This window comes from Zea mays, chromosome 1, assembly GCF_902167145.1.
Source record: "Zea mays cultivar B73 chromosome 1, Zm-B73-REFERENCE-NAM-5.0, whole genome shotgun sequence".
In the NCBI taxonomy this organism is placed as follows: Eukaryota; Viridiplantae; Streptophyta; class Magnoliopsida; order Poales; family Poaceae; genus Zea; species Zea mays.
In genome coordinates this window covers 81,421,279-81,445,377 of record NC_050096.1, presented here as the reverse complement: position 1 = coordinate 81,445,377, position 24,099 = coordinate 81,421,279, and the positions used below count along the sequence as shown (strand labels likewise).

General features: G+C 44.1%; 1 protein-coding gene across 8 annotated transcripts; it reads right to left on the bottom strand.

Annotated features, from left to right (window-relative positions):
- Nucleotides 1–19,104: 19,104 nt before the first annotated feature.
- On the bottom strand, nt 19,105–21,774 carry LOC100194324 (photosynthetic electron transport 2). Of its 8 annotated transcripts, none has more exons than XR_560777.3 (7): nt 21,498–21,774; nt 21,294–21,403; nt 21,130–21,201; nt 20,899–21,042; nt 20,491–20,644; nt 19,804–20,054; nt 19,105–19,594 (listed from the first exon to the last, which is right to left on the bottom strand). XR_560777.3 is itself a non-coding variant. In XM_008666131.3 (7 exons), the coding sequence occupies exons 1-6, from the start codon at nt 21,685–21,687 to the stop codon at nt 19,820–19,822; spliced, it is 864 nt and encodes a 287-aa protein (XP_008664353.1). In that variant the 5' UTR covers nt 21,688–21,774; the 3' UTR covers nt 19,105–19,582; nt 19,804–19,819. The 8 variants fall into 8 exon arrangements, 6 of the variants coding, with proteins under 6 accessions (XP_008664353.1, XP_008664311.1, XP_008664373.1 ...); XR_004855351.1 differs by having other exon boundaries at nt 19,813–20,054; XM_008666131.3 differs by having other exon boundaries at nt 19,105–19,582; nt 19,804–20,013.
- Between the last annotated feature and the right edge of the window lie 2,325 nt (nt 21,775–24,099).

The following is a 24,099-nucleotide window of genomic DNA, read 5'->3' as shown; positions in this document are numbered from 1 at the left end:
ATCACCAATTTGTCCTTTGCGGATCTCCTGCTCCAAAGTAGGTTCCACATCAATTGTAACTCCTTCAGTATGAGCAACTATCCCCAGGTTAAGTCTCCTGAAATCCTCAACAATCTCATCGGGCAGCTGGGCAACAATAGCTGAATGAACATGCTCCTTGCGACTCAAGGCATCTGCAACCAAATTCGCCTTGCCCGGGTGATAGTGAATCTCCAAGTCGTAATCCTTAATAAGCTCCAACCAACGACGTTGCCTAAGGTTGAGATCCTTTTGAGTGAATATATACTTCAAACTCTTATGATCCGTATATACTTGGCACTTGGTTCACATAATATAATGTCTCCAAATTTTAAGCGCATGCACAACGGCTGCCAGTTCTAAGTCATGAGTGGGGTAGTTCAATTCATGTTTCCGCAACTGACGAGACGCATAGGCGATCACATGTCCTTCTTGCATGAGCACACATCCCAAGCCTTAGCCACATGCATCACAATAGATATCAAATCCTTCTTGCAGATCTGGCATAACCAACACTGGTGGTGACCTCAACCTCTTCTTCAATAGATCAAAGCTATCTTGACACTTCTCGTCCCACTTAAATTCTCTTCCTTTCTCCAAAAGCGAAGTCATAGGCTTAGCAATCTTAGAAAATCCTTCAATAAATCTCCGATAATATCCTGCTAATCCCAAGAAACTCCGAATCTCAGTAACTGTAGTGGGTACTCTCCACTCCATTATCTCCTTAACCTTAGCAGGATCCACTGCTATTCCTCCATTAGAAATGATATGACCAAGAAGTGGCACCTCGCCAATCCAAAACTCTCATTTGCTAAACTTGGCGTAGAGTTGAATATCTCATCGCTTCTGTAGCAACAATCTCAGATGTTCCTCATGATCACTATCACTCTTGGAATAAATAAAAATATCGTCGATGAAGACCACGACGAACCTGTCCAGACCACGAACACTTTATTCTTCAGATCCATAAAATAGGCTGGTGTATTGGTTAGTCCAAATGACATAACGATGAACTCATATAATCCATATCGGGTCGAGAAAGCCGTCTTGGGAATATCCGATGGTCTAATCCTCATCTGATGGTATCCCGATCGGAGATCAATCTTCGAAAATACTCTTGCACCTCTCATCTGATCAAATAAATCCTCAATACGGGGCAACGGATACTTGTTCTTCACCGTAACATCATTAAGAGATCTATAATCCACACACATTCTTTGTGATCCATCCTTCTTCTGTACAAACAGAACCGGTGCTCCCCAAGGTGAGGAACTCGGACGAATGTACCCAGCCTCTTGTAACTCAGTTAACTGCTTCTTAAGTTCCTTCAACTCCTCTACGGACATCCTATATGGCCGTTTAGAAATAGGGGAGGTTCCAGGTAAGAGATCAATAACAAACTCAACTTCTCTATCAGGTGGCATCCCTGGTAACTCCTCTGGAAAGACATCCGGAAAATCTCTAACCACCCGGATGTTGTCACCAACAAACTCCTCCGGTATAAAGAACATTGCACGCATGGGTGAGGAGGTTACTGCAATATTAACTTGAAACCTTTCTCCCTTAGTAGTAGTGAGTTCTACGGTACCTCTACCACATGCTATAACGGCCTTTGCCTTTCTTAACCATGACATACCAAGGATCACGTCTATAGTGCTCTCTTCTAACACTATAGGGGTAGCCCATCTGGGTTAGAAACACAGGGTAAGAAGCAAGGATGGTAGACAAGGCGAGTAATTACGAAGGATGTTACTACGGGGGATTTATTAGCTAAGTAGATTTGTGTGTTATCCACTAAAGCTAATATATTACCTTATGGTGGTACATGCTAAGATGTCCGTCTATACTATTTCAATCAATCAAAGAAGCAAATCAGGCATTGATCATCAGAACAATCAAACAACATTTTTAAATGTAGAAAATCGTTTTGGTTTGGTCTTAGGCCTCCTATCTCTTAAAAATGTCATAGGGGTAGGGATTCCAAGGTGCGAAATCCGTCTTGTCTTAGAATAGAGAAGGTAAGAATGACCAGAGTAGAACAGTAGAAGGTGAGACAGGATCAAGATAAGTATAGAAAGAATCAGAGTAAGGTAAGTATGGAATGAATTAGAGTACGATAAGTAGGTAATGGTTTGTCCATTTCTACCTAGGTTTCGTCCTACAGTCAACATTTCCTCTGATACCACTTCTGTCACACCCGGCTTTAAGGAACAAAGCCAGGTGCATCTCATACATGCGCCAAGAAGACAACATATATAATAACAGAGTGTATAGAGATAAATGTCATGAAACATCAGAGTATTTATTACATAGCGGAAGACTTATTACAAAATAAAATAATAAAGATAAAACGAACTAAGGATCGTTGGCGCCAATGTCGACTAAGAAACGCCACCTAGATCAGATCATACTCCTCGCCTTGTGGCTCCTCCTGAACCACCTGCTCTTCTCCTGTGGGGGGGGGGGGGTGTGAGACAGCAAGGGTGAGCTCACACATGATCATCGCTCAACAAGTTGTGGGGAATAATATGACATGAACTCACCAAAGGTAGGAGCTCATGGAGTGTAAGGCTTATCAAAGAGAATGGTTAAAGCTGAGCATTGCTTTTAAGTAGTTGGTCAAAATTTTATTAGCAATTACTAAGTGTAAGTAAATACCAAACCTTAAATAAAGTAATTGAACAAAATTAATAATAAACCCATGCAATGCAAATGACAAAATTGAATTTAAGTTCCATAATTTAAACATCAGAGAGTCCTGAGCTGCTCATGACCGTGAGCTCGGCTAGTATACCAGTTTTACACTCTGCAGAGGTTGTACCCTTTACCCACAAGTCATGTTACCCATCTGCCAAGGGGTCGCGAATCCCATACACCTCTACCTAGGAAGCGCGGCAGGGCAACACTACGAGGCCTTTACAAAGTTCCACTAGCTTCCGAAAACCCGCTACAGTTTATGGGAAGATCCAGTACAGGGTTCCTGACTGACCGCCATCGCAGCAAAATCAACCAGGGACCTCCCCGCACTGACCTCTCCCCTACTGCCCTTGCCCCTTTCGGGTAAGGTAGTCTTCCACTAGCTTTCCTAGTTAGTCAGCCAAGGGCGTCCCATTAAACCCTTGTGGTGGCACGTGGTTCTCAAGTTAAGCTCTATGTTCCAATTAACATTAATGATCTCAACATGAACATAAATAGAATAACAAAAAGAATTGGAACATAGATATAATAAATGATTATCCCAAAACCATGTAAAGCAATAGCAAACTACCCAAGTGATTCAGGGGTAAACAAGGTAATGTGATAAACAATCTAGGGTGACCTATTGGGTCCCATCAAAATTAACCTATGCATGGATAAATGATATTAAAGAACATTATTGGGTAAAATGTGGTCAAGGGCACAACTTGCCTTCAATGAGCTCCTGCTCAGCTACTTCAACCTGCTGCTCACCAGGATCCTCGGTCACGGGCTCTTCTACTCGCCACAATACAAACAAGCACAGGATACACGGAAAATTAACATTACACCAAGCATGTAAACAAAATACACAGAGATATTCCACATAATAAAATAAAATTCTAGGAACAGGAATCATAATTTTTGGAGTTATAGAATTTAAGTTATGGATTTTCAAAGGTTTTATGTGCTTTAAGTAAGATTAAGTGTGAGGTTAATTTTCTTACTGTTGTCATGATAAAACAGAGGCTCTAGGTGATAGAGAATAAAATTACAAAATTTTAGGAACTGGAATGGATTAATTTGGACTAAAAATGGATTTTCTATGAATTATTGAAGTTCCAGCAATTATTTTCCTATTAAAAATCCATTTTCTACTTCATTTATTTAATTTAAACTATCCCTGGACTGGGCCTCATTTCCTTGAAAGCACAGGGGGCTCTGCGCAAGATATCCTAGACTCAGTGCATAGTAAAAATGGACGGCGGGTTGATTCTCTGGTTTCCAGGGGGTTCTTTAACAAAAGTGCCCACGAAGGGGTATCCACAAACTTCGGCCGCAAGATTAGATCTAGACGCCCCAGATTAGATCGATTATCCCTGAACCGGTATGCGATACTAGCCGCTGGATCAGGATCCAAAGGCCCAGAGTTTATGAAACCTGATCTAACCACCAACGTCAGATTCCAGATCAATGGTACCCGAGCCTAATACGCCCACTTCTAATCCTGCCCCTCCGTTCCTCCATCCACGATTCATATTCAATAACACCTAGAGCGCCTGCGGATCAAATCAGATCCACCCGTTTGGAATCCGACAGTGTGCAGTCATCGTTCCCAACCCCGCTGGCCAACCTAGTGTTCACCCACTAGTATGCGACGGCGCGCCCGCCAGTGAAGGCCATCCATGGCGAACGACCCCGTCCTCCACCCCCAGCTTGGCGACAATGGCGCCGCGCCGACCCGATCCCGTGACTAGCCCGAGCCCTGGAGTTCCCCGCTCAAGGAGTTCCGTAGCCAGGGAATAGGGACATGGAAGAGAGAAAGTGGTTCTCACCGGAGATCCCGCACACCGGCCACCGTTTGGTGTAGAAGCTCGAGCCTAGTGAGGAAGCGGCGATGTCCGAACACTCCCCACTCGCGCCGATGGGACTTGAATCGCCACTGACGTGAATCCCCGGCGGCAGGCCTCCCTGACTCTCTCTCTCACTTCACGTTCTCCTTCGTGCCGATTTGCTAGCGAGGGCGAAGACTTCCCTATCCAGCCCCCCGCCCCATTTTATTCTGCACGCGAGGCATACGCGTCGCGGAATACTGCTGCGAGGTTGTTGGGATCCGCGGGATTTTCTGGAGAGGAGGAAAGCGCGCACGCTCCAAGCTGCGCGGCGTTTTCGCGTGGCCGTTACAGCGTGGAAGAAGGTGCTGACAAATGGGCCCCACCCGCCAGCGAGTAAGGCATCGCACGGAAGGCTGAGCAGGCTGGTCCACCCGCTGGAGTGACATCGCGCGTGGGACTTGGTGGGCCGTGAGGATGGAAAGCTGACTGGGCCGCGCGGTGTACAAATGAAGGTGGGCCAAAATTCATTTCCCAGGCCCATCCGAATTAAGGATTCTTTTCCTTTATTTCTCCATTTTTCCCTATTTCCAAATTCTTGGATTTCATATTTGAATTCAAACTAGTTGTGATATTCATAATTTGGTCAACTGTTCAAATTAATATACCAGTATTAATAGATTTGCCTTTATTTATATATTTATTCCTTTATTTTGTATAGCATTTCTCTTTCTCTTCTCTAAATTCTAGCATTCTCTTTTAGATCTTAAATTCCATTTTGGACTTTAATATGTTTTTCATTGTTCTTATATTGTCACAAAATGCACATGAAAAATAAAAATCCAGCATGATGCACAATTTAATGACATATATTTATTTATTTTTAATTAATTATTTGTTTCTAGATATGGTGTTCACATGAAATGATAAACATGAGTAACGCATATAGATATCGAGCCATATACTTTCTCATTTTAGACTCTGCTTACAAAGTGGGTGCTACATTTGATATGAAGGCATGATAATCTTCTTTACTAAGAGAATTAGTTAGGATGTCAAAAGCTAGATAGTTTAAGCGATAACATCTTTGATCCTCCTCGGAATTAATTTTTCCATTGAAATTAGAGGGAAAAATACTCTTGTCTATAATTTGTTCTAATCGTGGATCTACGGTTTTAAAAGCATTTATCACACTAGTAGACCATGAATCATAATTAGAACAATCATCAAATAATATCTCAAGAGTTACCTCCTTTTGAGTTGTGTTCGTTGGAGAAGTCTTCTTGTTCTTTTGGGATCTTTTGCGAGCCATCACTTCGAGTTGTTAGACTCAAGATGAAGTGCCTAGCTCTGATACCAATTGAAAGTCGCCTAGAGGGGGGGTGGATAGGCGAAACCTGAAAATTAAAATTTTATCCCCCAACTAGATCCCTTGATTAGCGGTTAGAACAAGAAATATGATTATCGGAGTATAAGAACTAAGTCCTTTGCTTGTAACCAAAAGTTGCTATGAAATAGTGCGGAATTGATAAACAATACAACTACTAGATATATGGATAGTAAGACACGAAGGCTTAGATGAGAAAAGCAATAAGTAAAGTTCTTTCTTGCGAAGGGTTGTTCCACCAAATGAGAATTAAACTTGAACCAACACCAAAAGATGTTATCGGAGAAAGGCGCAAGAAAACTTAGAGAAGGGAAAGCAAACAAATCACAAGCAAGAAACACAATGAACACGGGTGATTTGTTTTACCGAGGTTCGGCCCTCGAAGGCCTAGTCCCCGTTGAGGAGTCCACTTAAGGACGGGTCTTTTTCAACCCTTTCCCTCTCTCCACCGATCACACAAGGATCGGTGAGCTCTTCTTCTTCTCAAGGATCACTCTCGATCCCGCAAGGACCACCACACTCTTTGGTGTCTCTTGCTAGCTTTTACAAGCCTCCAACACTTTGGAGGAAGTTCGAATGGGAGTCAAAACTCCACGCACAAATGAACACAAGGATGAAGCACACACTATCTCTCAATGAATCTCACAAGGCACTAGGGCTAAACTCAAATGAGTAGCTCTCAATTGCTCGCTCTCTCTCTTGTGGCACTTGTGTTGGTTGTAGTGGGCTAGATCTTGTGTATAGGATGTATCAATGAATATAGGTGGTTGGGAGGGCTTGAGTATGTCAACTAGATGACTTGGAATGTTGCTTGGACTCCCACACCTTGAAGTGGCCGGTTGGGGTGGTATTTATAGCCACCATCCAATTTTGTAGCCGTTGGAGAAGCTGCTGGCGATGGGCGCACCGGACAGTCCGGTGCACACCGGACATGTCCGGTGCGCCAGCCACGTCATCCTATCCGTTGAGATTAGAGCTGGTCGACCGTTGGATGCTTTGTCCTCATGTGGCACCGGACAGTCCGGTGCAGCACCGGACAGTCCGGTGCCCCTCTGACTTCTGCTCTGACACTCTGAATTCAACTGTACACTTTGCAGAGTCAACCGTTGCGCGCAGATGACCGTTGCTCCGCTGGCACACCGGACAGTCCGGTGTACACCGGACAGTCCGGTGAATTTTAGCGGAGCGACCTCCCAATTTCCCGAAGCTGGCCAGTTCAGAGCCGCTTCACTCTGGAGCACCGGACACTGTCCGGTGGTGCACCGGACAGTCCGGTGAATTATAGTGGGCTGCGCCTGAGAAACCCGAAGGTGAAGAGTTTGAAGGCAATCCTCCCTGGTGCACCGGACACGGTCCGGTGGTGCACCGGACACTGTCCGGTGGCACACCGGACAGTCCGGTGCGCCATACCAGGGAGCACTTTGGTTTCTCTTTGCTCCTTTCTTTTGAACCTTGTCTTGTTCTTTTTATTGGTTTTGAGTTGAATCTTTGGCACCTGTAGAACATGTAATCTAGAGCAAACTAATTAGTCCAATTGTTTGTGTTGGACATTCAACCACCAAAATCGTTTAGGAAAAGGTTTAAAGCCTATTTCCCTTTCAGATTCAATTTCCAATCTTAGAGATGATAATGCTAGTTTACTTACTAAGATTAAAAAATTGAATGCTTCTCTTGCTAGCCTTAGAAATGAAAATTTGATTGCTAAGGCTAAAGACTTAGATGTTTGCAATGTTACCATTTCCAATCTTAGAAGTGAAAATGACATTTTACATGCTAAGATTGTTGAACTAAAAAGTTGCAAACCCTCTACATCTACTGTTGAGCATGTTTCCATTTGCACTAGATGTAGAGACATTAATGTTGATGCTATTCATGATCACCTAGCTTTAATTAAGAAACAAAATGATCACATAGCTCAACTTAATACCAAAATTAATGAGCATGACTTAGAAAATGAAAAATTTAAATTTGCTAGAAGCATGCTCTATAGTGGGAGACGTCCTGGCATCAAGGATGGCATTGGTTTCCAAAAGGGAGACAATGTCAAACTTAATGCCCCTCCTAAACGATTGTCTAACTTTGTTAAGGGCAAGGCTCCCATGCCTCTGGATAACGAGGGTTACATTTTGTACCCTGTCGGCTATCCCGAGCATAAGATTAGGAGAATTCACTCTAGGAAGTCTCACTCTGGCCCTAATCATGCTTTTATGTATAAGGGTGAGACATCTAGCTCTAGGCAATCAACCCGTGCAAAATTGCCTAAGAAGAAAACTCCTATTGCATCAAATGATTCTAACATTTCATTTAAAACTTTTGATGCATCCTATGTTTTGACTAACAAATCCGGTAAAGTAGTTGCCAAGTATGTTGGGGGCAAGCACAAGGGGTCAAAGACTTGTGTTTGGGTACCCAAAGTTCTTGTATCTAATGTCAAAGGACCCAAAACCGTTTGGGTACCTAAAATCAAGAACTAAACTTGTTTTGTAGGTTTATGCATCTAGGGGCTCAAGTTGGATCATCGACAGCGGGTGCACAAACCATATGATAGGGGAGAAGAAGATGTTATCCTCCTATGAGAAAAACCAAGATCCCCAACGAGCTATCACATTCGGGGATGGAAATCAAGGATTGGTCAAAGGATTGGGTAAAATAGCTATATCACCTGACATTCCATTTCCAATGTTTTTCTTGTAGATTCTTCAGATTATAACTTGCTTTCAGTTTCGCAATTATGTAAAATGGGTTACAACTGTCTTTTTACGGATACAAGTGTTACTGTCTTTAGAAGAAGTGATGATTCAATAGCATTTAAGGGTGTTAGAGGGTCAGCTATACTTAGTAGATTTTGATAGAGCTGAACTCGACACTTGCTTAATTGCTAAGACTAACATGGGCTGGCTCTGGCATCACCGACTAGCACATGTTGGAATGAAGAATCTTCACAAACTTCTAAAGGGAGAACACATTTTGGGACTAACAAATGTTCATTTTGAGAAAGACAGGGTTTGTAGCGCATGTCAGGCAGGGAAGCAAGTTGGTGTTCATCATCCACACAAGAACATCATGACGACCGACAGGCCACTCGAGCTCCTACACATGGACCTATTCGGCCCGATAGCTTACATAAGCATCGGCGGGAGTAAGTACTGTCTAGTTATTGTGGATGATTATTCTCGCTTCACTTGGGTGTTATTTTTGCAGGAAAAATCTCATACCCAAGAGACCTTAAAAGGATTCTTGATACGGGCTCAAAATGAGTTCGGCTTAAGGATCAAGAAAATTAGAAGCAACAACGGGACGGAGTTCAAGAACTCACAAATTGAAGGCTTCCTTGAGGAGGAGGGCATCAAGCATGAGTTCTCTTCTCCCTACACGCCACAACAAAATGGTGTAGTGGAGAGGAAGAATAGAACTCTATTGGACATGGCAAGGACCATGCTTGATGAGTACAAGACTTCAGATTGGTTTTGGGCAGAGGCGGTCAACACCACTTGCTACGCCATCAACCGATTGTATCTACACCGAATCCTTAAGAAGACATCATATGAACTTCTAACCGGTAAAAAGCCCAATGTTTCATATTTTAGAGTCTTTGGTAGCAAATGCTTTATTCTTGTTAAAAGAGGTAGAAAATCCAAATTTGCTCCTAAGGCTGTAGAAGGATTTTTACTAGGATATGATTCAAACACAAGGGCATATAGAGTCTTTAACAAGTCCTCTGGACTAGTTGAAGTTTCTTGTGACATTGTGTTTGATGAGACTAACGGCTCTCAAGTAGAGCAAGTTGATCTTGATGAACTAGATGATGAAGAGGCTTCGTGCGTCGCGCTAAGGAACATGTCCATTGGGGATGTGTGTCCTAAGGAATTCGAAGAGCCTCCAAATACACAAGATCAACCATCTTCCTCAATGCAAGCATCTCCACCAACTCAAGATGAGGATAAGGCTCAAGATGATGAAGGAGAAGATCAAGACAATGAGCCGCCTCAAGAGGAGAGCAATGATCAAGGGGGAGATGCCCATGATCAAGATAAGGAAGATGAACAAGTTCCAAGGCCGCCACAGCCAAGAGTCCACCAAGCAATCCAACGAGATCACCCCGTGAACACCATCCTCGGCGACATTCAAAAGGGGGTAACTACTCGATCTCGTGTTGCTCATTTTTGTGAACATTACTCTTTTGTTTCCTCTATTGAGCCACACAGGGTAGAGGAAGCACTTCAAGATTTGGATTGGGTGGTGGCGATGCAAGAGGAGCTCAACAACTTCACTAGGAATGAGGTATGGCATTTAGTTCCACGTCCTAACCAAAATGTTGTAGGAGGGTTTTCCGCAACAAGCAAGATGAGCATGGTGTGGTGACAAGGAACAAAGCCCGACTTGTGGCCAAGGGGTATTCACAAGTCGAAGGTTTGGATTTCGGTGAAACCTATGCACCCATAGCTAGGCTAGAATCAATTCGCATTTTACTTGCCTATGCTACTTACCATGGCTTTAAGCTTTATCAAATGGACGTGAAAAGTGCCTTCCTCAATGAACCAATCAAGGAAGAGGTCTATGTTGAGCAACCTCCCGGCTTTGAAGATAGTGAGTATCCTAATCACATATATAAACTCTCTAAGGCGCTTTATGGGCTCAAGCAAGCCCCAAGAGCATGGTATGAATGCCTAAGAGATTTTCTTATCACTAATGGCTTCAAAGTCGGAAAGGTCGATCCTACTCTATTTACTAAAACACTTAAAAATGATTTGTTTGTATGCCAAATTTATGTTGATGATATTATATTTGGGTCTACTAACGAATCTACTTGTGAAGGATTTAGTAGGATCATGACACAAAAATTTGAGATGTCTATGATGGGGGAGTTAAAGTACTTCTTGGGATTTCAAGTGAAGCAACTCCAAGAGGGCACCTTCATTAGCCAAACGAAGTATATTCAAGACATTCTAAACAAGTTTGGGATGAAGGATGCCAAGCCCATCAAGACACCCATGGGAACCAATGGGCATCTCGACCTCGACACGGGAGGTAAATCAGTAGATTAAAATGTATACCGGTCGATGATAGGTTCTTTACTCTATTTATGTGCTTCACGACCGGATATTATGCTTTCCGTATGCATGTGTGCAAGATTCCAAGCCGACCCTAAGGAAGCTCACCTTACGGCCGTAAAAGGAATCTTGAGATATTTAGTTTATACTCCTAAGTTTGGGCTTTGGTACCCTCGGGGATCCACATTTGATTTAATTGGTTATTCGGATGCCGATTGGGCGGGGTGTAAAATTAATAGAAAGAGCACATCAGGGACTTGCCAGTTCTTGGGAAGGTCTCTGGTGTCTTGGGCTTCAAAGAAGCAAAATTTCGTAGCTCTTTCTACCGCCGAAGCCGAGTATATTGCCGCAGGCCATTGTTGCGCGCAATTACTTTGGATGAGGCAAACCCTTAGGGACTATGGTTACAAATTAACCAAAGTTCCTCTTCTATGTGATAATGAGAGTGCAATCCGCATGGCGGATAATCCCGTTGAACATAGTCGCACTAAACACATAGCCATTCGGTATCATTTTCTAAGGGATCACCAACAAAAGGGGGATATCGAGATTGCAAATATTAACACCAAGGAACAATTAGCCGATATCTTTACCAAGCCATTAGATGAACAAACATTTAACAAACTTAGGCATGAGCTAAATATTCTTGATTCTCGGAACTTCTTTTGATATCTTGCATACATAGCTCATTAATATACCTTTGATCATGTCTCTTTTATATGCTATGACTAATGTGTTTTCAAGTGTATTTCAAACCAAGTCATAGATTGAAAGGGAATTGGAGTCTTCGGCGAAGACAAAGGCTTCCACTCCACTCCATCAATTTACTCATCCTTCGCCGTCGCTCCGCGCCGCTCTCCTACTTTGGTATAATCTTCACTCTTATGTTGTTTACCATAGGGAGAGAAAGTAAAAGGGCTTATATTTCACTCAAGTATCCGTTTTTGGCGATTCATGCCAAAGGGGGAGAAAATATTAGCCCAAAGCAAAAGGACCGCACCACCACCAATTTTCAAATTTTTGAATTAAGAAAAGATTTTTCAATTGATGATTTTTCAATCGGTATCTTATTGTTGATAGAATTTCAAATTGGTTCAACCTCTTCAAAAACTAATATCTAAAACCCTCTTGAACACTAAGAGGAGGATTTGATTGAGGGGGAGTTTTGCTTAGTCAAAGGAAAAGCATTTGAAACATGGGGAGAAAATTTCAAATCTTGAAAATGCTTCTCAAAATCTTATTCATTTACCTTTGATTATTTGCAAAAGAACTTTGAAAAGTATTTACAAAAGAATTTACAAAAACAAAACATGTGGTGCAAGCGTGGTCCAAAATGTTAAAAATATAAAGAAACAATCCATGCATATCTTATGAGAATTTATTGGTTCAAACACTTAGTAACCCCTTTGCACTTACATTATGCAAACTAGTTCAATTATGCACTTCTATATTTGCTTTGGTTTGTGTTGGCATCAATCACCAAAAAGGGGGAGATTGAAAGGGAAATAGGCTTACACCTTTTCCTAAATTGATTTTGGTGGTTGAATTGCCCAACACAAATAATTGAACTAACTAGTTTGCTCTAGTCTATAAGTTTTACAGGTGCCAAAGGTTCACAACAAGCCAATAAAAAGACCAAAGATGGGTTCAAATAAAGAGAGCTAAAGACATCCCAAAGGCACCCTGGTCTGGCGCACCGGATTGTCCGGTGTGCCACCGGACAGTGTCCGGTGCACCAGGGAACTTGACGCTGAACTCGCTACCTTCGGGAAAATGGGAGGCCACTCCGCTATAATTCACCGGACAGTCCGGTGAAGCACCGGACAGTGTCCGGTGTGCCAGCGGAGCAACGACTACTTCGCGCCAACGGTCGACTGCAACCGCATTAAATGCGCTACAGTGCGCGCCAGAGTCAGAGCACACGCAGAAGGGGCACCAGACAGTCTACAGGACCTGTCCGGTGCACCACCGGATAGCCCAGAGGCCCCACCAGTCAGAGCTCCAACGGTCAGAACCCAACGCCTGGCTGACGTGGCTGGCGCACCGGACTGTCCGGTGCGCCATGCGACAGACAGCCTCCCAACGACCACTTTTGGTGGTTGGGGCTATAAATACCCCAACCACCCCACCATTCATTGCATCCAAGTTTTCCAACTTCCTACACCTTACAAGAGCTATACCATTCAATACAAGACACACCAAAGAGATCAAATCCTCTCCCAAGTCCATAGTTCATTCCAAATCAAATAGTGACTAGTGAGAGAGTGACTTGTGTTCATTTGAGCTCTTGCGCTTGGATTGCTTCTTTTTCTCATTCTTTCTTGTGATCAACTCAATTGTAACCGAGGCAAGAGACACCAATTGTGTGGTGGTCCTTGCGGGGACTTTGTGTCCCGTTTGATTGAGAAGAGAAGCTCACTCGGTCTACGTGACCGTTTGAGAGAGGGAAAGGGTTGAAAGAGACCCGGTCTTTGTGACCACCTCAACTGGGAGTAGGTTTGCAAGAACCGAACCTCGGTAAAACAAATCATCGTGTCTCACTCTTTATTTTGCCCGCGATTTGTTTTTCACCCTCTCTCTCGGACTCGTTCATATTTCTAACGCTAACCCGACTTGTAGTTGTGCTTAAGTTTATAAATTTCAGATTCGCCCTATTCACCCCTCTCTAGGCGACTTTCAAGATCCAAGCTCGTTCTAAACTTATCGAGACAGTAACAGCCAATAAGGTATTTTTCTTACAGGTCCTCATTGAATTAATATTCCTAACTGACGCACCACTTTTCATCAACGTTGAATGCTTTGTAACTCATTTGTGTACATATGAACCCGTTGTTGAAGTCTTCCCAAAACCGTGTTTGTCTATGCGAGAGAGGCTGCATCACTTTTGGTCATAAGACTTTTGTGTTTGTTAAAGCCTTCCCAAAACTGTGTTTGTCTATGCGAGAGAGGCTGCATCACTTTTGGTCATAAGACTTTTGTGTACATATGAACCTACTGTTAAAGCCTTCCCAGAACTGTATTGTTTATGCAATCTTTACAAACACACTATTACTGGACACTGAAGTACACTACTTTAATGCAAACTGCTATGTATTGTAATCTAAATTTGTATTACTACTGCTATTAGTAACAAAAAAAATCGTCGAAATTTCAGCAGCAAATACTGTAGGTAAACTTAATTTGCCTGCCTCTTATCTTGTTCTTAGATACTTATTTACCTTACAACAACCATTCTCCATGTTGCTGCGGAAACTCCTTTTACTGACACATGCATATAAAAAATGTGTGCCAACATAGTTGATTCTATTTGAAGATATTTGAAGCACATACCTGACACATAGCAGATGTTCGAGTGACACATAGCAGATGTTCTACATATTCATGTAAACTTTATTTGAAATAAACATGCTTGTAAAAAAAAGGTCCAACACGCGTGCAAGCGCGCGCAATGCACTAGTATATAAAATCTCTCTCAACATCACATTGCACAAATAGCTCATTTAAGCTTACTCTGTGGTTGCAATTCTCTGTTTGTGTGTTTACTGAGGTTTTCTCTATTAAGGATGGTTTAATTTAATCTAATTTTCACTATGTTTTGAGAGTTTTTTTGGCTGACGAGCCAGAGCTGATGAAAAGTATATTGTTTGACCAATTGTTGTGGTATGCTAGCACTAGAGCTGAAGACTCCTGACGCTAGTGGAAGTTATAGCATTCAAAGTTGACGTTAAGACCCTCCTTTCCATGGTCCTTTGTATGATAATGTAGTTCATGCACTCGTCATAAGCATTTTGTGCTCACTTCGGTCAGTTAGCTTTGGACCGTCCAAATAAACACCCTAGGCGCATTACTGTGCTAGGAGTTAACTGGTGAAAATGTATCTCATACTTCTTCATCACCACTACAGCCATCAGATGCACTAGAAAATGAAGTCCAACAAAAAAACTCTTAAACACCACAATCTCATATTTCTTCGGCTAAGGAGTGTCATCATTATTACCAAGGCAAACAAGGTTGGCATTGTCAATATACTCAAGTCTCGCATATACCTTCAATGACCTTCTTTCACGCATGACTTTTCAATATTTAAATAACTCGTTTCTGAGGCCTAAGAGCGTCTCTGTCTTCTTCAGCTCAACACTATTCATCTTCACCGGTCACTGGAATATCCTCGTTCACTCGAGTCAGGTTTTTTTAATTGTCCCTTCATCCACTTGAGCCACAATGGTTGCTTCTTCAATGTGCTCTTTGATACTGCTAGAACTTTTACATTGTAGAGCTTCTAAAGAGATGGGTGTCAAGGCAAAAGTGGTCATCTTAATATGTACCATCTAGCAAGGACAAAGGTGGTCTTGGCTCAAGGTGCACATGAAGAGCAAGGAAGGTGAAAGTAGCCTAGAGGGGGTTGAATAAGCTACACCTGAAATTTTCGCCAAAAACTTCGAAATAAAGTCAAATTAACAGTTCAACTAGTGCAGTGTATGCTGGTTCAAGTGGATGAAGGGACAATAAACAGTTCAAATTAACATTTCAACTCGCTCAACCCCCTTCTGGCTCCGCCTCGCTCGATCCCGGGCTCGATGTCTGGGGACTATCCAGAGGTGGATCCTTCCGAGGCAGGCCTTTTCCTCGTCCTCCCGCTGACGTATGGCCCCAGGAGCCCAGTGATCTTATCCCCGACACCTTTGAACTACATGCTTCTCTTTTACTTTACAATGGCACATGTGCTCCCTCTTAGGTTGTCTTCAGTGTATCGTGTAAAATAGGGACACAAAATTGTAGATGACATTGTTTGACACTGTTTGCAAAGTGAAGCTTAAAATATGGAATGAGATTGAGGATGGGATAGAGGATCTGTTGGAGATGACCTTATTTGGCAATAACTGCGGAAGTGCAAGAAAGCTCTCAAGGCAGAGCTCATAGTTAAAAATGTGGTCAAAGTTAAAAATGGTTGACTCTTCGAAAAGTGAGAATGACCAACATTTATAGACAGATGATGTATTTGTTTGTGCCCTTTCTATGTTCAGCGTCCGAAGCTATTCGACCATTAATAATCTGGTTCATACATACACGAAACTATCTTATCGTCATCGGTTGCCTTATGTCACTCACCGAATATGTAGCTGAATTGTTTTCCAATGTGTTTAATTTAAATGTTACTCGTATGTGTAACACAATGACATTTTTCTCCCTTTCAGGTTTTGTTTGGCTACTCTAGTATTTTTTGAAGTTAAGTTACTGTAGTGAGGACCTACAATATTTTATTATTTCTTGACTAAATATGAACAATTTACAGTTAAAGGAAAATATGATTACGATACAGAGCATTGAATATAATTGCTAATTTTATCACCTATCTCTGGTTTAACTCGGTGGCACACAAGACTCATTTCTCTTTTAAACATTTCCCGACACGCATCCACCGTGGGCGGGGTCTCGTTGAAAATCCAATTATTCCTGCTTTTCCAAATGCACTAGGTCATAACGATGATAGTTTCCATTCTTCATGGCTACTCTAGTATTAACCCCAATCCACCTTAACATGGATTAGGGTTAATACTAGAGTAGCCAAACAAAGCCTCAACGACTTTTGGAGAGCAATGTATAATAAGATAACTATATTGTACTGTTGTTGTTTTTTAAATTTTGAAAGGAACCCAACGACATGTTGAAAGTTCCCTATGCCCGGGAATAGGATCTGGATGTCGCCTAGAGGGGGGTGAATAGGCGAATAATAATTATCACTTTAAAACTAGAAATTCTTACTCTACTCGAAGGCTGGATCATAGTGAAATGAAAGACCCTTCGAATAGGTTGCAGCGGAATAGAATTTCCTGTCTTAAAATACCCTACACTTCGAAGACAGCTTGAACCACATATAAATATTGAAGTGCAAGTATAAACAAAAAATAAGACAGAGAAACAGCACACAACACAGAGCAGAGCACACATACACAAGGATTTATCCCGAGGTTCGGCCAAGCCTGAAATGTTTGCCTAGTCCTCGTTGGAGTTAGCCACAACTTGGCTTGGAGTCTATTTCAACTCCTTCCTCCGTTTGCTCAGATCTGTCAGTGCGACAGATAGAGCCTTCCACTATGTTGATATCAGTTACAACGATGTTGTGGCTGCTTACAATCTTCTCGACAGCACTCCGGCAGAGTAACAATGCGCTCAAGATATTGCTCTTGCTCTCGGCAGCACTTCCCCTCTCTCTAAAGGCTTATAACTTCGCCTCTACACAAACTAGAGAGATACACAAGAGAGGGAGAGAAAGAATTGATCCAAATGATGTATGGACTTGTTGGCTGCACTTGTGTACTTGTTTGAGGCGCCTAGAGGTCCCTTTTATAGCCCCAAAGGGCCTAGGAGCCGTTGGAGCTTCATTTGGAAGCTCCCAGCCTTCCCTGGTTGCGAGTGCACCGGACTGTCCGGTGGCGCACCGGACAGTGAACAGTAACGGATCTGATTGATAGTTTCCTTCTCTGGAACAGCTAGCCGTTGGTGCACCGGACAGGTTACTATTTACTGTCCTGTGCACCGGCCATGTCACTATTCACTGTCCTGTGCACCGGACATGTCACTATTCACTGTCCTGTGCACCGGACATGTTACTATTCATTGGACTGTGCACCTGACATGTTACTATTCACTGGCCTATGCACCGGACAGGTCACTATTCACTATCCTGTGCACCGGACATGTCACTATTCACTGTCCTGTGCACCGGACATGTCACTATTCACTGTTATGTGCACCGGACAGAGTGACTATTCACTGTCCTATGCACCGGACAGGTCACTATTCACTATCCTGTGCACCGGACAGAGTTACTATTCACTGTCCTGTGCACCAGCCAACATCACACTAAGTGCTTTTTCCTCCGTTCTTTCTCCATTTGACTTCAACTTTTGGGAGGATTTTCCTGAGACTTAAACAAACACATTTAGAGTATAATCCAATTGATTTAGTCCTAGAAACTTACCTCTTTCTTGTTCTTCTCCTAGTTTTTCTGTTTCTCCTCAAACAGAGATTAGAATGGCACTTTCTCTACAGAAAGAGTTAGAGAGCAAACCAAGGCACCAAACTTGTAGTAAGAGGTGTATGCAAAATGGTTGAACACTCAAACCTTACATACTTAACATTTTTCATCGTTTTACCCAATTTGGCATGTTTGAGGTCGATGTTGGACTCTAAACCATCAAGTCAACTTGACTTGATCTAGATTGACATATCTGAGCTCCAACCACCTCGTTTACTTCCCGAGCTTGGTCTTGAGCCTTATGACTTACACCACATAACTATAGATGTTGCCTCATTGGTTGTAAGTCATGTCCTTATGTAGTGATCCTTGATGCATCATAACTCTTCTTAACTCGATCAACCTTGACTTTGCAAGTCTTCTTCTTCACCCCTGTCTTTGGGTTTCTGGTCTCCTTGACCTTCTCCCATGCACTCGGTACCTCGAAGCTCTTCTTACCTCCATCCTTGGCTTGATCGGTTGTCTCTGAGTTACGCACATCGAGTCTCACTTAAGCAATGTCTATCTTGCTTGTGATGTCCATTATCTATAGATAATCTAGTCTTTGGACCATCACACTTGTTCACTTGTGTTGAACCCTGTTAGCTTTGCATTAAGCACCTGTTCAACACTTAGCACACTTGTTAGTCCTTTAATTGGGTTGTCATCTAAACACCAAAACCCACAAGAGAGCTTTCACATGTTTAACTTAATACATAATGCAGCGAAATCTTAACATTGCATGACAAAATTGAAATTCTAAATGTGTGGAAGGTTGTGTGCTTGAGGTTAATCGATATTTGATACACTAACTTTACCACTAACTATGAGATGTAGAAGTCGCATGAGAAAAGGCATTGTATTTTTGAACGATCAAATTAAAGGTCAGGAAAGTGTAGTCAGCACTCACCACTTGTCAGCTCAACAATCAGGAGAAATGCAGGGGTTTTGGACACAGAGGAAAAGTATGACTGAAGTAATCAATAAAAAAACATTTGAACATTCATGTATGGTTATTTCAGAAGATTCAAACATTTCCCTTGTCTGTTAAGTTTGTGTATACTAGCAATAGCAACTGAAAAGGTCACTAGCTGCAAGCCTGCAATAGAAAATCTAGGTACATATATGAAGGAATGTGATTGATCAGCAGTATTTGCAATCTTAAATGTGACAACACTTTGAACTAAAAATGCTTTTACTGCTTATATAAATGCAGCCAGGTGATCAACTGCCTCAATTGGGCTGGAGTATGCGTAAATTATGACAGCATTGCTACTTTGCACATGTCACTAATCTCTGGAGCAGCCTTTCTGCTTCAATGCCAAATCCAATCAGACATACATACCAAAGCAAGAGGCACAGAGACAAACCAAACACATCACCACATAGTCTCTAGCCAACTGAACAAACTATTGCTGGACTATTTTGCTTCAACTAGCGCCAACCCTAATAAACAGTAGCTTAATGCTGATTTCCTCCCAACTGCAAAACTCTCTTATTCTGCTCAGTCCACGTTGCCAAGACTCCAAATCCTTCTTGGACCAGTCAGTCTACTTTACACTCCCCAATCTTTCCCGGTCCATTTTCCAGTACTGCCTGACTGTCAACATTTCTGTCAAAAATTTAGAAGTTGTTTAACAATATCATATGAAGCTAATATAAAGTCGAAAGTAAACACAGCAACATAATTCTTCTGTATTTTTGTCTAGAACTCGAATGATGGCTAAACTGGCTTGTCCAGAAAAAACAATATCTTCTGATGTGAAACAGAAAGTTTGGATTGATGAAAACAAGAGATCTCATTTAAAGATGTAGGAATACCTTTGGTACCTCTAAATTAAGCACGTTGAAATTTGTCTGCAACTGTTCTTATCCAAGCCCTATCTTTCTCACTATATGCATAATTTGCATTGCAGGCCAACAGGATGACACCTTCAGTTTTTGTTTCATTATTAGCTGGATCAGGACTCAGAATAGGTTGCGCTAGCACAGAAAGAATCCCATCTGGCAGAATCTTCGCAAGCTGAGAATCTGGTCAGAGTAGCATGATTGACAGCGTAAGAGAAACTTTCCTAGACACGTCAAACAAGGGAAAGGAAATCTTATGAAACTTCAATGACCATATAATCATGAAATAAACTAAAATTCCTAGATTATACATCTTGAATTTGGAATAATAAAAGATATCCACAAAACTATATGAGGGCTTGTTTTGCTGCACTCATATTAATGTATTGGAGTGCATTGGGGTGGAAATTAGTTAATCCTCCGCTCCAATCCACCCCAATACATATAGATTGAGGTGAATACAAGTGCACCCCAATACTGGTAACTAAATACTAATAATATGGTATTGAATTCAGTCAGATATAAATGGTTATAGTTGCAGAGCTCTGTTCTGCAACCAAACCTTGAGGCAAAACTAATGATTAGCATGTGGACTAGTAGATCAGCACTTTGTGTCAACAAATATCGGAATATTCTGCTAGGATAGAGTGATACACTTACCTGACGAATTAGGGAAGTATAAAGCACCCCTCAAATCAACAAGTCCTAGTTGCTGCATCTGACTTTTGAACCACTCGATCGTGGAATATTTTGAAGTATTTGCAGGTGGATTCCAGTATCCTCGTACGCACAAGAGATCCCCAATTGCTATGACCTAGGGGGGGGGGGAATTAAGACACATTAAGGCTCTGATCGTTTGACCAGTGTAAAAATTGCAATTATTTTAACAAGATCCACACAAGAAATGGAAAATGTACTAGACCAATCGACATTATCAAACCATCCACAACAGCAAACCTGAGAAGATTTTGTTATTGCTGCATATACTAACTTCAGCCTCTGATGGTATGCTGAATTCCATCAAGTTCAATTCCAAGTCAAAAGGATAATAAGAATCCGAATTCATACCACAGACGTGGTGTTTGTGTTCCGGAGCAGGACGTACGACGCCCACGCCATGTCCTCCTTCTGCACAGCTGACAGGTTCTCAGACATGACGAATACTTGGATGCTCCCCTCGGGCAACGGCACTCGGCTGGCAGCATCAGCGCCCTGCAGCGACAACCAAAATCCCAATCGCACAACTCTCAGTCCGATGCCATCGCAGCGCAACGCACAGAGAAATGTCCCTTTTCCCACCTCAAGGAACCTCCCCAGGAACGGCAGCGTCGCCGAGAACGCGGCCAGGCACAGCCCCACAGCCTCGGACCTCTGCGAGTAGGCGGGCACAACCAGTTACGCGGGACGGTTACGGGTGAAGAAAGGGGACGGAGGGGGGTGAGGAGGAGTCGCCGAGGACCGACGAGCTGCGCGGGCGTCGGGGACGCAGAGAGGAGGTGGTTGAGCACGACGAGCGCGCCGAAACCGAGGCCTATCCACCGGGGGAGGTACGATTCGTCCAGCCCCGGAATCCCTGCGCCATAAGTAAGGAGACGTGGTTTACCGGGGCCAGCTAGACGCCGGCGGCTTACGTACGAGGTGGAGGGAGAAGAGGCGAGGGCTGGTACCGAGGGTGAAGCGGAGCACGGAGAGGTTGAGCTGCTGCTGCGGAGGGTCCGAGCTGGAGGCGCGGACGAGGACGAGGGAGCGGCGGCGGGGCTTGGTCGCTGGCGCTGCGCACGGGCGGAGCCGAGCGGTGGCGGCGGTGAGTAGAAGGTGGGAGTGGCGGAGCGGCGGTGCGCGGGCGTGGAGAGGCATGGCGTGGCGAACAGGATTGTGCTCTTCGTGGCCGCGGAATGGTGCGCCGTGCGCGTCGCGTCGCCGAACGCATACAGTACATTACAGAACAGTCGTGTGCGCGTTGAGAACTACGTTACCACGAATCATCATCCGCTCCCTTTCTTTGTGTCAGCATCATAGGCGCAAGAAGCTGTAGAGGACTCGTCTCCCTTCCCATAAGCACGACAGAGAAAACACACGAGACACAAGATATAGGGTTAGGCCTCTAGTCTCTTTCTGATCTATATATTATGAGGAGTGTACATGTTCCTTATATAAAAACGTGAGACCCCTCAGGGGTAAAGTCGGTATTTGCCCACACAACTCTAACCAGGGTTACTTAAAACTCCCCCTTGGGGGAATATCACGACCAACACATGCATCGTTAAAACTCCAAAAAACCAGTGGGAAAAATATTGAGAAAAAGCACATGGTGACGCATATTGCTTTTTGTCGGGGACCATAATTAGAGGTACCCCAAGACTCCTAAACTCGGCTGGTAACCACCATCAGCACAAAGCTGCAAAGGCCTGATGGGCGCAATTCAGGTCAAGGCTCCGTCCACTCAAGGGACACGATCTCGCCTCACCCGAGCCCAGCCTCGGGCAGGAACAGTATACCCAGGTGGATTCACGCCTCGCCCGAGGGCCTCCTCAAGCAACGGGCGCACCTTCGACTCGCCCGAGGCCCAGCTCAGACAGGCTTCGCGGAGAAGCGACCTTGGCCAGATCGCCTCGCCAACCGACCGTATCGCAGGAGCATTCAATGCAAGGATCGCCTGACACCTTATCCTGACGCGCGCTCCTCAGTCGACAAGGCCGAAGTGACCGCAGTCACTTCGCCCCTCCACTGACTGACCTGACAGGAAAACAGCGCCGCCTGCGCTGCTTCGACTGCTGTGCCACCCGACAGGGTGAGGCTGACAGCAGCCAAGTCCAGCCTCGGGCGCCATAGGAAGCTCCGCCTCGCCCGACCCTAAGGCTCGGCCCCCGCCTCGACCTCGGAAGACGGTCTCCGCCTCGCCCGACCCCAGGGCTTGGACTCAGCCTCGACCTCGGAAGACGGTCTCCGCCTCGCCCGACCCCAGGGCTCGGACTCAGCCTCGACCTCGGAGGAGTCACCGCCTCGCCCGACCTTGGGCTCGGACCGACCACGTTACAGGGGGGTACATCATTACCCTACCCTTAGCTAGCTCAGGCTACGGGGAACAAGACCGGCGTCCCATCTGGCTCGCCCCGGTAAACAAGTAATGATGGCACCCCGCGTGCTCCATGACGACGGCGGTTCCCAGCCCCTTACGGAAGCAAGGAGACGTCAGCAAGGTCCCGACAGCCTCGACAGCTGTGCTTCTACAGGGCTCAGGCGCTCCTCTGACGGCCACGACATCACATGAACAGGGCTCTAACACCTCTCCGACAGCCACGTCGGCATGTACATAGGACTATGGCTCCTCTCTGCCGGACACGTTAGCATACTTCTACACCCCCCATTGTACACCTGGGCCATCTCTGAAAGCATCTAGGCCCCTGGTTGGTTTTAGTGATTAATGACAACGTAATATTATATGTGACTAACGTATGTTTTGCAGAGACAAATGGTAAGTTAGGTCGCATGACAGGTAGAAGTACTACAACGTGAAAACAATCCCGGAGATAAGAACTCGAAGCGACGGCTAAAACGATGAAACAAAAGGTGAAGCTCTACGGAGTCCGAGTGTCAAGGAGATGTGGACACTTGCGATTTAGTTAGGTCTTTTATTCTCTTTTAGCCGTACTATAAAGAGGGGTTGTCGATGAGTAGTTTGACCAAGAGAGTTCTAGTGTAGTGTTGGTGCACAATCACACTCACATACAGTGCTAGGTGTCACTCTAGAACTCACCCATAAGTTAGAACGAAAACCGATTTAAAAACAGCTGAAAAACAAGAAGTAGGGTTTCTGGCCCTGGGGCACCGGACTGTCCGGTGCACCCTCTGCCAGGCGGGGCCAGGCTGGCCCGGGGAAGAAGCTTCCCTTCGCAGAAACCCGAGAGCGCCTGTTTCAGAAAGGAATTTTAGTGGCGCACCGGACATCGCACCGGACTGTCCGGTGTGCACCGGACAGTGACTGTTCACTGTCCGGTGTGCCATGAGTCCAACGGCTATCTGTCAGAACTAGCTGTTGGAAACGACCGTTGGCGCACCGGTGGCGCACCGGTGGCGCACCGGACTGTCCGGTGCGCCATTGCGCAGTGAGATGCCTGTAACGGCTAGTTGGTGGGTGAGGGCTATTTATACCCCTTCCACCCACCATATTCAATGTCTTGCACTCCACATTTATTCCAGCACATTGCTAGAGCATTGCAAGCACCAAAAGCCTAGTGAGGAGATTAGAGAATCTTAATCCGCGTTTGT

What these genes read in the sequence shown, in the direction of transcription:
- LOC100194324 (XM_008666131.3), bottom strand. Translation starts at nt 21,687, where the DNA reads ATGCCTCTCCACGCCCGCGCACCGCCGCTCCGCCACTCCCACCTTCTA. An exon ending in TCCTGGGGAGGTTCCTTGAG is followed by an intron (nt 21,043 to 21,129) that starts GTGGGAAAAGGG and finishes TTGTCGCTGCAG; the next exon opens with GGCGCTGATGCTGCCAGCCG. An exon ending in ATACTTCCCTAATTCGTCAG is followed by an intron (nt 20,014 to 20,490) that starts GTAAGTGTATCA and finishes TACTCTGACCAG; the next exon opens with ATTCTCAGCTTGCGAAGATT.